Raw genomic sequence first — 16,222 nt, forward strand, 5'->3', positions numbered from 1 at the left:
CCTGCAGTTTGTTCCTGCTCTTGCCCTGCAGTTTGTTCCTGCTCTTGCCCTGCAGTTTGTTCCTGCTCTTGCCCTGCAGTTTGTTCCTGCTCTTGCCCTGCAGTTTGTTCCTGCTCTTGCCCTGCAGTTTGTTCCTGCTCTTGCCCTGCAGTTTATGGCCTCCACTGTACATCATGATGCTTGAGTGTGTGCTCTCCTGCTGCAAATCAGACAAGTGAGGTAGCCTGTGGTAAAGCAAACTCCAAAACAACAAAAAAAGGAGGGTAGGAGGTAGAATTCCTGAAGTTAGATTTGCTACTGAAGAAAAGGAACATAAAACTATTGCCACTGTTTATATAATTTTTGCCAGGTAATCCATTCTTATTAAATGTACACCAAAACTGTTATGTGTGCTAGGGTAGTTTGGTAACCTCTCTCTGTTTTGCCTCATTGGTTTGTTTCGGAGCATTTGTGGAAATATGAGACTGTACCTATAAGAATAGCAAGGAGACAGTGCTGTCTATAATAGTCTGGAGCAAATAGAGTTGGGAGGGTTACCTCTGTATCTAGTGAGGAGGTCACTATTGAATATTTTTCATTTCTAATTAAGATGTTGAACTGAAGTACTTAAGCTGTGGAGCATTTATGTGGGAGCTTCCAATTATTGTTTGTTGAAAGGATCTGTTAATAAAATGTTGTGGATAGCACCGGGAACCTAATTTAAAGGTTGTATGGAAAATTAAGCTTCGAAGACTTATAGACAATAATTCTGCAGGAATATTAGCTTTTCTGTTTTTTTTTTTCTTCAACATGGATGAACATTAAATACAGCTGAGAGGAGACTAGACAAGAAAGTTTACTAAGAGTGAACAATTTATGTCACAGTTTCTCATCATTTGTACCTGCTTTGGAAGTATCTTATTCAGGTGTGTAGGAGAAATGTCCTCAACTGCTTTCAAGTGACACTTCACTCCTCTGTATGTTTCTATTCCAAAGCCATTCTAGTTTGTTCTAGAGAACTGGTGTAAGATGAGAAAACATAGCTACAAGAACTTGAGGAAAAAACTGTAGGCATCATAGGCAACAAGATGACTTTTTTCCCTATTCTGAAGAGCAGACTACTTGAATTAAGAAGTCCCATTACTAACAAATTACTTGTTTTAAGTCCTGTGCAATTTAGCTTTTTGGTCTCACTTGCTGTTAAGCTGATAGATTAGAATATCCTGCTTGAGGTAGCCTGATTGTTTTTTAAAAAACTTCCTGCTTTAGTGGCAGACTGTTTCTGTCCTTGGTAGTTTAATTACCTGTTCTGCGAGATTGGTTTGCATGAGTAGTTCCATTGACTCCCAGCAGACTCTGCATTCAGGCTTCTCAGTATTGGCATGGATGCATAAACCAGCCTCTAGTTTATGCTAATTTACAACTCAACTTATTTTAGTCTCCAACCTTTCAGGGTATAAAAGTAGCAGTTCCAGACTTGGAGTTTTTGTAGCCTAGGTGTCACTGTGTGGCTAATGTTAAACTGAAGTTATTTTAAAGTAAGTGTTACATCTGTAGTAGCCAACACAGTCATTATTGAACGCTAAACATGTTTTATGTTCTGTAGTGCCAGTAATTAGCTATTAAAATTCTGTATTGAATATTCTTCAGACCAAAAATATTAACTAGGCAATTGTTTCATCATTTACTTTGAGAAATATTTTACAATATTGATTTTCATGTTCTACCTAAAATAGGGGTTGCGACATTTTTGTACTTTCTTTGGAGATGAGATTTGGAGGGTTTATGGAGCCATATAATTCTTATGGTATCCCAAGGAAGAAATGAATTGCACAGGATTTGTACTCGATCACTTAAGCACTTCTGTTGTCCTTCTTAATGTAATTTGGCATGTTGTAAATTATACAGATACTGAATATAGTGGCACAATAAGTTTTCTTTTAATATTTGAATTCATTTACTGCATTTGACATGTCTGTCTGTCTCTCTTTTTTTTTTTTTTTCTCCCCTAATAGGTGCAGGCAAAACACCAACTTTAGGAGGAGGATTCCATGCCAATCTGGGAAAGGAGTCACGAGCACAAACTCTACAGAATGGTACTTGCAAGCTTTAGTCTTGTTGCCATGACTTTTTTTATCAATATGGTTGATTACAATTAATTTTTAGTTTTGAATGTGACCTCAAAACCTTGGCAGGCCGCTTGTTATTCAGTCAACAAGTCTGCCTAGTGCTGATTTTACATTGTGCTCTCATTTGGTTGTTATACCTGATTTATGAGGTCAGGTAGCTGGCTGGCAAAGGGTAATGGTACCTGACAATACTATTGTAGTTTAAAAGGGCCTTTTCAAGGTTGACATGCCCATTGCACCTTTTCATTATCAGTTAACCTATTGTGGCTTTTTATTTTATCAGTTTTCAGGGTTCTTGAAATGCTTTATGCATGTTTATTTTTAAGGATAATTGTTCAAATGCTTTTGTTTTTATGCAGTAGAAGTGTGAGACAATGCATATATTTATGCACACTTCATAGTAATTGTGCTTAATATGTGACTGTTGAATAGAGAGGGGAAAAAATGGAAAAAAGATTTTAGTGTCCAGAGATTATTTAAATAAATACTCTCATTACATGCTATACATTCTAATTTAGTTCTATATAATCTACACTCTTTAAAGAGAATGAATAAAACCAGCTCTTATTCCAGAAACAGAATGGTCTTCCTGTTTCAATTGCTGTTACTCATATCAATGGACAGGAGTTGTCATTTTTTGGCTAATTAATACTCTTGTCTCATGACTTTTCGAGATGACAGCTGATGGACTGTCATATCAAAGACTCAGAAGCTGACATGTAATTAACCAAGGGATGTAGATGGGATTTACTGATACGGTGCTCATTTTGGGGGGATATTTTAGACAAAGGTATTTTCTTAAATTAAAGTATTATACGTGCAACTCAAACACAGAAAATCTTATCTGATACTATGCCTGCTTAGGTATACAAAGGATAAGATTGATCTGATGATATATCTCCATAGGTACGGAAAGGTTGATATTGATCCGTGTTACTGAAATATAGCCAGGTTGCTTTACTCAGCATTATTCAGCTGATTTATATACAGATTGTTTTATATACAGAATGTTTTATTCAGCTGTTTGTACTGAACAGTATTGAGCCCTGCTTGTTTGGCAGAGTAAAGCTTGCACTTTACGTGAGCTAGTTTTAGAGTCAGGTCCAAAGTTACTATCTCAAAAGTTTTAAAAATGCCTGTATAAAGTTAACCTATATAAGCAGTAGAAAAAGACCACTACAATACTTTTTACGGTTAGTGAAGTTTGGTTTTGGATGAAGGCACTTTAATCAAAACTCTAATTCTGCACAGGCACTTTAAAAATAAACTGGCTTGTTGTGCATAAGGACTGCTCAGTTCCTTGTCTTTAATTGTAGAAAAGTAAAATGCTGAGGAGAAAAAATGCTGTCCTATTGCTTCTTGGAGTGTTTGAATTCTTCAAAAGCCCTTTTGATTATGCTGAAAAGTAATCACAATTAAAGACAGCGTAGGCGTTTTTCTGGAATCTAAACATGGCTTCTTTCTTGGATGAGTGTTTGCTGGGGAATATGTCTGAGCATCTTCCTTCACCACAGCTTTTGTGTGGAGGGGCCCACCTAATCATACACAATGATTCTGACTTGGCTACAGTCTATCAGCATCATATACAAGAAATTATAGTTGCTTTAAATGAAATTATCTCCCAAACAGTTTTGAAACAGGAACATAATTTGTCTTTTTACCTGTATCTGTCTGAGGCTCTTTACAGGTTTTCTTCTCTTTTTTGTGGCTATCCTTTTGGTCTTTGATTTCTGTAGCCAACCTGCATTTGTCATGCTGCCAATCTGTCTCTGGGAAAGTTCTTTTCAATGAGCTAAGTGATGTTCTTGCTCACTCCCAGGCATGACAACAGCAGCTGATATTTCAGGTAGAGCAATTGGTGTTTGAAAGGCTTTTCTCTCTGCTGCTGTATAATGAGCTGGTTGTCTGCTGCATTTAATCACACTTTTAGCTTTACATAGTTTTTAATTGCAAATTGAGCTATGGCAGTGAGCTTACAAAATCTCACCCTGCCACTGTATGCCCATGATCATGGCTGCTTTTTTGGTGAAACTATGTTAATATCTATTGTATTTAGACTTGAAAGTGTAGCAAGGTAAATGAACTTACTGTATATATTTTAAAGAAAAAGTGTGGGGTTGTTCATTGAGTGAAACTGAAGTGCACTGATAGTTGACTGTATTAAAAATGAACAGTTATCCTTGGAGCACTACGCTGTCTGATCAGAAAAAATGCTAAGCTACTTATTTATTTATTTGCTGGTACTACTACGTTTGCATTTCCAAAGTTAACTGAGTTGCAAATGAACTGCTGAAATTAGCTTCCATCAGGATGCTGGTGCAGCACAGCTTGTGAGCACGCTTCAGGAGGCCTACTTGCTGATGGCTCTTACGTCAAGGCTGCCTGCTACCTTCAGTAGTGTAAGCATACGATTTTCTCATATATGGTGCTCTATACAGGCTATTGCCAAAGGGAAGAACCAGACTCTGGAAAGCAGGGATGGGTGGCGGAGCCCAGATTGCTCTGGAGGTTGTCTCTAGTGTATTCGAGAGCAGCTGAGAGCATGTTTGTGTGTGGTCTGAGAGTGCTGGCAGGTCTCGCACTGTGCCTGTTCTGCTTGCCAGCAACCTGCAGGCTTGACATGATGCAGGGAAAAGTCCAGCAACGGAGCAGGGACTTGCTGTTTTTTTTTTGAAAAAAACAACCCAACAACCTTCCTCTGCTTTCCCGTCCCTCCCCCATGTAGTTTGGGCCAAATTCTTCCTTGCTGTAATGTCTGTCTTTTGAGTGGAGGTGAAAGGGAGGTGGTCTGGGCTCGCTGTCTCTTACTTAATCACTCGCAAAGCAGCTGGGGTTGGCTGAATGCATGATGCTGCTATTTTTTGAGGCTTTTAATGAAAAGATATTCAGAGTTAGATGAAAACCAGTTTTTTTACTAGAATACCTAAGGTAATAATTTTACAATTTTTTTCTTTTCCTCCATTCTAAAGTGAAGAAATGCAGAAGTAAAATCTCCCAACAACTGCTCAACAGTTCTGGACTGTTCTACAAAATCATTATTTTGTGCATTGGTGTTTATATATATATACATATGTATATGCTCTAAACAAAGCCATGGGCAAACCCTGAAGGTTTTGTAGTTTCCAGGTTTGTAAAAATGTCTAATACACAGAACTAGTCTCCCTTATCACACATGCCTTTGCTTTATGTTTCCTTGCTATTTATAATGTGGTGGTGCATGGCAGTTCATAGTCTCTGCCTTTCTTTGCTGAACCAGCTGATGTTTGTGGGTGTTCGTTTGGGAATTGGCTGCTTATAAAAACTGGAGTCTTGTTTACACTTGCTAAAATATTTATGCAGGAAAGACTTAATACTGTTGTATTAGTTCATAATCAGCTTCAGTGTGTGGTACTGTGCTAATTGAGCATGCTAAGCTCCACAAGTTCAATGAGCTCAGGTCCACAAAATGCTTCCTATCTGTTCATAGAGCTCATTTTTTGTAGTGAAAACCTGGACATGTATGGGATGATGTGAAGAGGTGTTTTAACTTTGTTTCAAAGGATTAGACAAAATAGCCAAACAGTACTGTTTTTGAGAGAAAGAATTATGAACACAATACTAGCTCAGAGAGGGGACCCTTTGACAAGACTTCTTCCTCTGTTGTCTAAGCCTCTTCAAATTGCTACAGTATTGCCCAACTTTTATGGTTACTTACAGGGCTGAAATGCAGAGTTCTGTCTCTTTAAATCTCATTTTACAGCTCTGCTGCATTGCATAATCTCTCTAAATAGCCAGTTTATTCTTGTTTCTTTGCAGGCAATCTGCTCTCACTATATCCATGTCGGAGTCGTAGTTACAAGGGAGTTGTTCTTGCCTTGGAGCTCTGATACTTTCAATAGTCTTCAGTGGCCAAAAAGAAAAGGGAGAGGGGAAGGAAGGTCAATGGCATGATTATAACTTGAAAGCTTCAGTTGCAGATATTCAAATTTGGTTTAAACTAAGTTTGAAGATTGCAGCTGCATCTAGCTTAATCCAATTTCTGAACTGTTGTGCTGTGTTTTTAATCATTTCTTTAAATGAATGTGTGTTTTCCCTCAGTCCTCTTAAATACCAAAACATAGCTAACAGTATTTTAATGCTAAATGGAAGGTATTTCTGAAGATGTTCTCTAATGCATTTTTGACTGTTTACTTTTAAACTATTTGCTTAATTCTTTAACCTTCGTTGTCATCACTGATTTCATAGCTGGTTTATTACAAGTGATTATGGAGGGCTCTACTTCCTGCCAGAACTATACAGCGTGAATTAGACCAGGACAATATATTATACGCTTGAAGAACACAAGTATCCAAAGAAGAGGAATGGAGAACACTATTTAACAAAACTAAAACAAGGGAGGAGAGCATAGTAGAATCCTAGAATAATTTAGATTGGAAGGGACCTCTGGAGGTCCACAAAGGGGTGGCTTTGAAGTTGCATTAAGCTGCTCAGGGCCTAGAGCAGCTGAGCTTTGGGTATCTCCAAGGAAGGATATGATACAGTCTCTCTGGACAACCTGTTCTCTAATGCTTGACCACCCTCACCATGAAGAATTTTTTCCTTGTATCTAGTCAGAACTTATTTTGATGAAACGTGACTCTTGCCTGTTGTCCTTTTGCTGTGCGTCTCTGGCAGTTCTGGCTCCATCTTCTGTACAGCCTCCCACTGAGTAGCTGAAGACACCAATGAGACCTCCCCCTTACCTTTGTTGTCTTAAGACTGAGCAAATTCAGCTCTCAGCCTCACGCCATGTGCTCCAGTCTCCTAACCATCTTAGCGGCTCTCTGCTGGACTTGCTCCAATATGTCAATGCCTTGTCTTGTGCAGGGGAGTCCTGAACTGGACAAAGTACTCTAAATATAGTCTCACAGGTGCTGAACAGGGGATAATAATCACTTCCCTTGACCTGCTGGCAACAGTCTTAATAATGCAGCTACAGGATGGTTAGCCTTCATCACTGCAGTTGGGTCCTGCTGAGTCATGCTTGGTTTTTTGTCCGTGAGGAATCTAGATCCTTGTCTGCAAAGCTACTCCCTCCCAAACAGTTCCCAGCCTGTTTTGTTGCCCTGCAGTTCTTCTGTCCCAGGTGCAAAAAAACTGCATTTGCCTTGTTGAACTTCATGAGGTCTCTGTCAGCTCATTTCTGCAGCATCTTAAGACTCTTCTGAATACCAGCTCTGCCCATCAGTGTATTGGCCATTGTCCCAGTGTGATGTCTGCAGGCTGGCAAAGGGAACCTTGTGTCCCATTGTCCATATTGTTAATGCAGGCATTAAATGGTATTGACCTCAGTATTAATCCCACTCATAAGTCTGATGGTTAAAGTGCTGACCACTACCCTTTGAACCTGGCCAGTTTTTCACCCAACTTGCAGTTCACCCGTTTAGTCTGTAACTCCTCAATTTGGCTGCCAGGGTGCCTAGGCAGAATGATGAAATGGGGCGAAGGAAGAGCAGTGGTTACTATTTACCTTGACTGCAGTGTGGCTTTTATTGTGGTCAGGCATGATCTGCCCTCATTAAATCTGTGCCGGTGGTTCCTGGTAACTTTCTTACCTTTCGTGAGTTTGGAAATGGTTTCCAGGTAGATTTCTTCCATAGCCTTCCAACTGGCTGAGGGGAGGCTGACTTGCCTATAGTGTCCTACTTCCCCCTCTGGAAGAAAAACCTGATGCTTGCTGTCTTCTAGTCATAGACAACTTCCCCTGATTCCTACAGCTTTTTAAAGATGGCAAAGATGCGTCTTTTTTCCAGCTCCCTTAGCATCCTCAAATGTATCCCATCCAGTCCAATTCACCTGTGTATGTAGATTTTGCTTGAGTCCTTGATCAGTCTTTCTCTACCATGGGTAATGCTCCATTTCCTCCAAACTCACATAGAGACACCTGTGAGACCTGAAAACAGACATTGCAACAGAAGGCCAAGGAGATTCATGAGCTGCTATAAAGCCAAGCTGCCACATGCTCTGCCTGCTCAACTTCCTGTGCTTTGGGGAGACTGTACTTGAAGACTGAGCAGTCCTCCTGGCCCCTTTGGCCTTCATGGCAGTACTTCAAGGGGTCCTGCTTACCTGCTTACTTCTCTGAACAAACTGAAGCCTGCCTTCTGAAAGCCAGTGTTGTCATTATGGTACCCATCTTCCTCACACCCCTCAAGATCTTAAAGTTTATCATCTCAGGGTTGCTGTAGCCAAGCTTGCCATCAAACTTTACATTCTCCACCATTTCTTCATTTCTAGAGAATGGTAGGTGTATCACAGTGCTTCTCCTACTCGACCTGTTCCTGACGTGCTCTAGAAGTCCACTGTATTGCTTGTGCCCCTCTACAATTCCCTTCCAACAGATGCTGGGGCATTCACCGTGAGAGCCAGGACATCTTCCTGTTGCCTAAAGAAGGCTTCATCTTCGAGATCAGGTGGTCTGTAGCAGGTGCTCATGACAGTGTTTCCTTTGGCCTTGCCTCTCATCTAGACCCATTAACTTTTTATTGGCCTGTCACTTGTTTTTCAGCAGAGCTTCACACATTCAAGCTGTTCCTTTGTGTAAAATGAGTCCCCTGTCACCTTCCCTTTCTGTCCTTCTTGTGGAGCCTGTAACCATCCATTTCATGACTCCAGTCACGTGAGCTGTTCCACCATGTCTGTCACCCCCCAGTGAATTTGTAGTTTTGCAGCTGTGCATAGACTTCGAATTCTTCCAGATTGTCTCCTTTGCTGGATGCAACCTTTTCTTTGACCCTTCCTCCTGTATCAACCCCTGTCTCTGGCTTTGATTTCAGTAATGAAACTTCTAGTCTAGTCTCTCTGCCATTTTCTTGTCCTTCTTGCTTTCATTTCTGTTGGGATAGAAGCTAATCCTAATCCTCCCATCTCCACTTTCAGTTAGTAGCCCATTGGGTTTTCTCTTGCTGTCCTTTAAACTAACCATTGCTTAAAGTTCTCCTTCTCTGGTTTTGTCTTGTATCCTCCTAAATTTCTTTACTCACTAAAGCTTTGAAAGACTTCCTCTTCTGGACAGACCATTGCTTCAGTTTTACCCTCTTTGATCTGTCTTCTGCCTTGTCCCTTAGGAGTCCTTTGTTATCATTAACAACTTCTATCTTATTCATTTCCTTTGTCTTTCCATTTGATGTGTTAACTTTCTCCATCTCTTCTTGAAAGAGAATAAAGGGCATCTTCCCCTTTTCATTTGGGATGATCTTACCTGTTTTTTGTGTGTGGGTTTGTGGGAGGTTTTTTTGGTGTGTTCTTTTTTGTTTGTTTGTTTTGTTTTGTTTTTGTTGTTGTTTCAAGTGCAACCTTTTCCTTTGGTAAACTTCTTCATTCTCAACATACCTCTTCCATCTAGTCCCATGTCATGGCTTGAGCTAGGGTGGCAAATTTAGATGTCTGTGTGAGCTCATCATCCTGAACTCCTCTCAGGGTCCCTGTATAGAGACAGACAGATTTAGGGTGTGATTAATTGAATCTGAAGGGAAGTCAAATGACTCATTCTCTTAAGTGTCTGTTTCTCTTCACTTACTGAAAGGAAGTCTAGATTGACTAAGCTCAGATGCTCATCTCTGAAGATAAGGGTGATGAATCCTAAGCTTTTGTGTCTGTCTTTGTGTATCTCCTTGTTGACGCAGACTTAACATGGCCAAAACTGAACTACTGAATTGCATCCTACTGCTCTTCCCTTTTGCATGTTAACAAGTTTAAGCTTCCTCCCTTTGAGGCCACTCACAGCTTTCTCTCCTCCTGTCTTGTAGATCTGTCCTCTCCAGTGTCTGCTAAAACATGGCTGTGCCATAATGCTTGCATGTTTATTTCTTGCGCAAGAGCCAGGAAAGCAGAAAAGTTGTGACCTGGGATGTTAAATCTTTGGTACCTTAACATGTTCATCAAATAATTTAAAAGAAATGTTATTTTCCCAACCTGTTTGCCGTTTCACATTTGTGATCACTGTTACTTATCACATAACAGTTCAACAGGGAACTTGTCAGGTGTTACTAGGCTGTTGTGTTTGTGTTCCATCTTGCTGGACCTTTGTCCTTCTGAGGCTTGCTTGAGTGTCAGCAGGTAGAGGCTTTCCTGGTTCTCTGCTTTGATGCAGGCTCTGGTAAGTCGCAGAAGCATAAGGCACAGTTCAGATGCTGGAGTCCCTGATGGCTGACCTTCAGGGTATTTCAGTAGCTTACACACCTTTCTCAGAACTTCAGCTTTCAGGGTTTGCAGGCAACTTCACTAATCAGCAAAGACTTGAAGAGACAGACAAATAACTTATTTAAGAAAAACAAACAAAAAAAACCTCAGAGGCAGAAAACCCACTCTTCAGCCAGCATAAGTTATTCTAAGAATTTGGATAAAAGCAGCAGAAGAATGCATTTCCCTGCCTGTTTCCTTCTTACTCTTGGGGACCCATGGAGTTTGATTCAGAGGCATCTGAGGAAGCTGGGATCCTTCTGGTACTGCGGCTTCTCCTTTAGCACATGGAGAATCTCTTTCTTAGATGGCTAATCAGACCCTGTGCTTCATGATTTCCAGTTATCTTTGTTAAAAGACCAGTCAAGTTCATCAGCTGATCTGGGACAACCTTTTGTTTATGAATTGATTAATTAGGTCCTACTTGAGTTCAGATTTGAAAATTTTTATTGTCTTAACCCTTGGCCATCTTTGTGTTTTGATAGGGAATGATGAATAAAGTACCTGTCTTGGGTGCTTTTGATGCGCTGCTTGTCCTTACAGTGACAGTATCAGGGGAGAAGAATCCTTGTCTCCTATAATGAGGTCTGTTACATTTCTAATGAAGAGGGTCTGGGATCCTTCAAGTAAAGAGTAGCAGATCTGCTGGAGGTAATGTAATGATAGGACTTTGCCAAGAAACTGATGGGCAACTTAAAACTTTGAGCACAGCATCCCACCCAGTTGAAATACGTGAGTCAAGCTTTGCTGGTCTTCTTTATTCTGTTCCTGTGTTTGCTTAGCCAGAAAAGGGAAAAATTAGAAAAGGCACTTCTAAAATTCCTTGGAGGTGTTGGTTCAGTCTGTATGTGGACTCAGGATGATCTCTGTTGTTACTTTTAATTTTTAAGATTGCTCTTGAAGTTGAAAAAATAAAGAAAAGAAAAACTGAAATCTTAATCAAATGAGTTAACAGATGACTTCTGTTGTCTTAACTAATAACAAAAAATGTTTGCATGTTCTGCTGCTTTGAATTGGTCTGTTTGTGACTGGAGCTAAAGGCATCTTTCATGATTCCTTTGCTCTGTCTCCTCTCCTGTCTCTGCTCTGTCTCTTAGTTTATTAATTGGCTGTGGGCAAGTAAACTGTTGTGCCAGGGAAGTGCAAATCTCTGCTTCATTTTGACAAACAAAAGAAGAAATGCCTTCTAAAATTCTGCATGCTTGTGAAAATTCTTGCTCTGATATTAAAGTTTTGGCCTCTCATATCTTAAAACTTCTCCCTGTTAACTTTGACAGTTTCTGTGTGACATAGAGTAGGACAATATGTATCACGTTCGTGGAATTCACTGATGGAGATTTATCTCCCTACAGCCTTGTGCAGGTAATTGGAACCTGTCATTTCTCTTGAGAGCAATCCTTTACTTAAAGACAGTTTACCTAGCGGGCAAATGTTTTTTAAAACATTCGCTTTTTATAGTACCATTCACAAGGAGATGAACTTGGATATTAATAGGTCTACCTTCCCTCTTGTACAGTGTGGCAGAGAATAGGCAACTGCCTCTCTCCTCCTTCCTCCCCCTCCAGTAATGTCTATAAAATTCTGTGCTAGTAATCTGCCTCTTCTAACAAGCTTCTGGATTAAACCATTTTAGCTTTGGAATGTTGTTAGGCAAGCTTAAAATATACTTCAGGTAACATAGCTTTGGTTTAAGTTCCATGTAGCTGCTGCTCTCTTTTTTTGGTAGTGGAAAATATATATGACACTTATATGGCATAGGACTGTCTTTTAAACATTCAAATGTGAGTTTTGAAGTGTTTTTGTCATTTTACAGGCACTATGGTTCAAAACCTGGGAGGGACAATGTTGTTGCTTTTTAATGCTGTGTTCTCTGATAGTGCTTAGTTACTTTTTCATGTGTTGAAAGTGACTTCTTTTTTTTGCTCTATGAAATAAATTGGAGAGCTGGTGATGTGACACTGTGAGGAAGCATTCCCTAAGCCTGAGGGTCTGCAAGTGTGATTTGCTGGTGGAGCTGTTGCAGTTTTCTTGGAAGATGGCTTCTCTTAAATAATGGCCACAGCATTAAACTTCTGGGCCCTCAACAGTATTAACAAATAACAGAAAAAATTCAGTGCCTGTATATACTGTTTTTATAAGGAAGACTATGATTTATTTGCTTGCATTCTTGCAGACACGCTTGTACTCATTTCACCTGCACTTTGCAGCTGGACACGAGTTAACTGTGATCCCAAGCTGCTTTCATCCTGTTGTGGCTGATGGTCTTGGAGGAACCAGCATGCATCTGTTGGTGTGGGATACAGGTGGTATCAGCTCAAGTGTGTCTGCGAAAGGATGTGCAGGCGTTGTATTCCTATTGCAGGGCTGTAACAACAGCTGCCCAGGCACATCTGGCACCGTATCTGTCATAGGCGTCCAGCGGTGGCTGAGGGAGCAGTATCAGAGCAGTGCATGTGGTGATGCTTCTCCACAACATTATCACCTCATTCCTTGTGCAGAAGCGCATGTGTAGCTTTGATTGTTCTCGTTGCCTTCCCAGTTGTGTGATATGTCCTCCCAGATGGACGAGCACTGCTATTGCATATGCTATTCAAAAGTCACTCAGGCAAAGACTTTGGCTCCTGCTCAATGCCGTTGCTACTGCAGCCTTTCTCAGGCAAATACAGTACACTGGTGGAAGACCCAAATGTAAACATAGGTAGTAAATACAAATGAATAGAAACTACAGGGTTCTTTACCGGATATGAAATGTGTGTTCAGTGGGAGGGTCCTATGTCCAATACAGCCACACCAGCAAATTTATCAGCAGAATGACCTATGTCAACCCCTTGCTTAAAAAAAGAAACCAAGAAAAAACTCAAAACCTAACCCTGGTCCCAGCCTGAACCAGAACAACTCTGTGCACACATGCAAGGTATTTTTAACCTGGATGATTGCTGTGCTGGGGTTTGCTGTGCTCCCAGTAGGTAGCTGTGTCAGCCCAGAGGGCTAACATGCTGCAGTGTGCGGGTGGGAATGAGATGTTGTGGAAAGGGTTGGAAACTCCGTTGAGTAGTATTGCCATCAGAGGCCTTTGTCTCATAGAGCTGCAGCTCTGGAGTCCAGTTCCACTATAAGCATCTTGTAACAGCAAAGCCAGTTTGATCCTGGCCTTTCCCATCCCTCAGCTGCCCTTTCCCATTCCCCTCATCCAAATATGCTGGGCCTTAGCTTGGGCAATGCATCTGTTTACCAGGACAGTGAAAAGATCTGGGTTTCACAAGCAAAATAAATAAATAATAAAAAAGAACCAACCTGTTTCTTTTATTTTCCTGTTTCTCTTTGATCATTTCACTCCTCCACATGCCACCACAGAGTGGAGGAGGGAATAGATGATGTAGAGATGAGCAGGAGCCTCTTAAACCAGCTTTGCAGCAGGAGAGTCTGAACACAGAACTGCACTGTGAGCTTCTCTCCCTTTTTTTTTTTTTTAAACATATATTTATAACCCACTGTCCTGTTATGTTCAGTCCTGCACAGTCAGAGTGAAGGAAGGTGTTTTCTGTTCTTTTGGCTTGACTTAATATGAGTGGGAAGCTTTTTAGAAACGTTCTGTTCATTGACTGCTGCTAGCAGATGGATGCTCTCTGCTTGAAGTGCCTCAGGCCTTTATATCTTCCGTTTTCTCCCCTTCCCTCCTCCCAGCACACACCCTGGAGTGTGCAGGCTGTGCTAATTTAGTCGCAACTTAAAAAGGAGTGATGAAGAAGAAATGCTCAACTCTATTAGAATTCTTGTCGCTTGCGACATCTTTAGGGAGTACTTTTTCATTTCAGGATCCCTAAGGATTTTTGCAGCAATGTGTAGTAGATGTTCTGCAATACTTTGCTGGAACACCAGTAAAATTCTTATTGCATTAGGACCAAAATGCCAATTCTGTTTATGTATTAATCAATTCAGAATGTCCAGCATACATGACATCCAGTTAGATTTTTTTCAAGTGACTTCAATAACCGAGGCTTGACTGTTTCTAATTCTGAGGTGGCCTTTCCATCCGTGGGAACTATGAACGAAACCTTTAAACAAACAGTTCATTAACCTAGTATGTTAAAACATTTGAACCAATTACTGAATTTTACTAAGCTGTCTGTTGCTATTTCAAGAGCTTTTGCTGCTTACCAGTAGAAGTCGGCTGATGCCAGCTCTGAGGAGTTTGATCCGTTTTTTAACAGAATCACAAAGTGTTGCTATTTACAGGTACAAATTGCATGTATTTTTAATGGAAAAAATGAAAAATTGTACACAACTAGATTTAAAATCTGTTCTTCTGTGCTGATTACTATGCCTTAACTTAATGGATGTCTTAAAAATACTGTACAGCTACGATCACCAGGTGGTGCTGTTACACACTGCTTAAAACACTTTTTGACCGTAAGTTTAAATTCTGCCATTGTCATAGTTATTCAACTGTAATTTCATGGGAGGAGTGGTGAGGGAGAGAATTTCTTTCTTTAATCATGTCTTTAACGTAGAGCTTTTCCTGAAAATTTTGGGTTTGCTCTTCTGCTAGCTGCTCAGTTTGGAATTTCCCATGCATAGTTTATGACCATCTCTGATGTAAAAATGGTATATGGGATAATTTAGGAGGTTGGATGTTGGGTGTAGGACCTTATCTGGGCTGTAGCCTATGTGATTCCTTCTTGGGTGATGAGTTTATGAAGGCTTGCATTAAGTAATGAAGGAGGATAACATGCAGGTACTGCATGTTTTATCAAAGGTAGAAGGTTGAAGAGTGATGTCTCCTCATAAGCTGAACATAACCTGTTTCATGAATGACATTTAATTTAACCTTGCATCTTTTGAAGGGCAAGAACTCCAGCCCGCTCTGGAAGGAGGCTTTTTAAAAAAAAAATCCAGGCTTCTAATACACAACTGCTTTTTAACGTCTTCAATAAATGTAATACTTATTCCTCTTATTTAGAAAAATCTTTACATCTTCCATATAAAATAGTAATTTTTTCCCTCAACAGTTGTACAGCAATTAGAGTTGTAAAGAAAGTTGCTTTTTTCCTACAGCTTTACGGAACTGGCTATTTATGGATAAACTGTGGATGGGAAATCATGAGTTTAAAGTCGTAAACTATTCCTTTAGATGAAGATTATTTTTTTCCCCCTCTTTGTTCTCAAATAATTGAATCATTTTGGACAATAAGGACAACTAAGTACTAGTCTGCCTAGACTAAACATAAGTACAATCAACCGTGTAGGTAGAAATGAAGGAAGCTTGAGGAATTGCAGGAGGGGGGGAGAGTTTTCAAATGCATGCCTCTCCTGAAAGCATTATTATTGCTATAATTTTAGATGTAACTTCCTACACTGAGCATGTAATACTTGAAAAAAGAATTTGTTTCCTACATAGTGATTTTTTTTAAACTTTGTTTTCTAATGGAAATTATAAGCAAATGACACTTATAAAGTAGAGACAGAAGTACAGCATGGTGTCCTTGAACACAGGCTCCAGTGTGGGTAAGGACTGCCAGCAGTGTGGCAAGGAGTTGGGTTCAGCATGCTTAAACCTGTTTTTGAGCTATGCTGTTTAGACCTACTCTGGATGTCAGTGGGAGCTGTGTTTGCTTGGCATTATTGTTTGGGGTCCCAAATATGTACCTAGAAATCTGGCTTTAATCACCTAGACTTAAAGCCTTCATGCTGTTATTAACAAAGCTGTCCCAAACAAACACAGCACAAATTAAGTGAAAAGGTAATTGATTGCTTAGCTGTTTAAAGTCAGTTCAGAGGATTCCTGCATTTTCAACCCAAAGAGGCTTCTCTTAAGTTTGAACAATAGAAGAATCAAACATGGATCTTTCTTCAAAGAAAGGTTATTAGCACTGAATGCAATAAAACAAATGGCTAATTATATTCATCAGTGTGAC

The 16,222-nt window shown here is 40.1% G+C and overlaps 1 protein-coding gene across 2 annotated transcripts in view; it reads left to right on the forward strand.

Annotated features, from left to right (window-relative positions):
• The window catches only part of BRF1 (BRF1 general transcription factor IIIB subunit), a 176,918-nt gene that overhangs the window by 13,162 nt on the left and 147,534 nt on the right, over window positions 1-16,222 (forward strand). For both annotated transcript variants that reach the window (XM_075029672.1, XM_075029673.1), the window contains exon 2: window positions 1,995-2,075. In XM_075029672.1, coding sequence (XP_074885773.1) covers window positions 1,995-2,075 — 81 coding nt within the window. The remainder of the gene's footprint in view (window positions 1-1,994; window positions 2,076-16,222) is intronic.

Source organism: Buteo buteo, chromosome 6 (assembly GCF_964188355.1).
Source record: "Buteo buteo chromosome 6, bButBut1.hap1.1, whole genome shotgun sequence".
Classification (NCBI taxonomy): domain Eukaryota; kingdom Metazoa; phylum Chordata; class Aves; order Accipitriformes; family Accipitridae; genus Buteo; species Buteo buteo.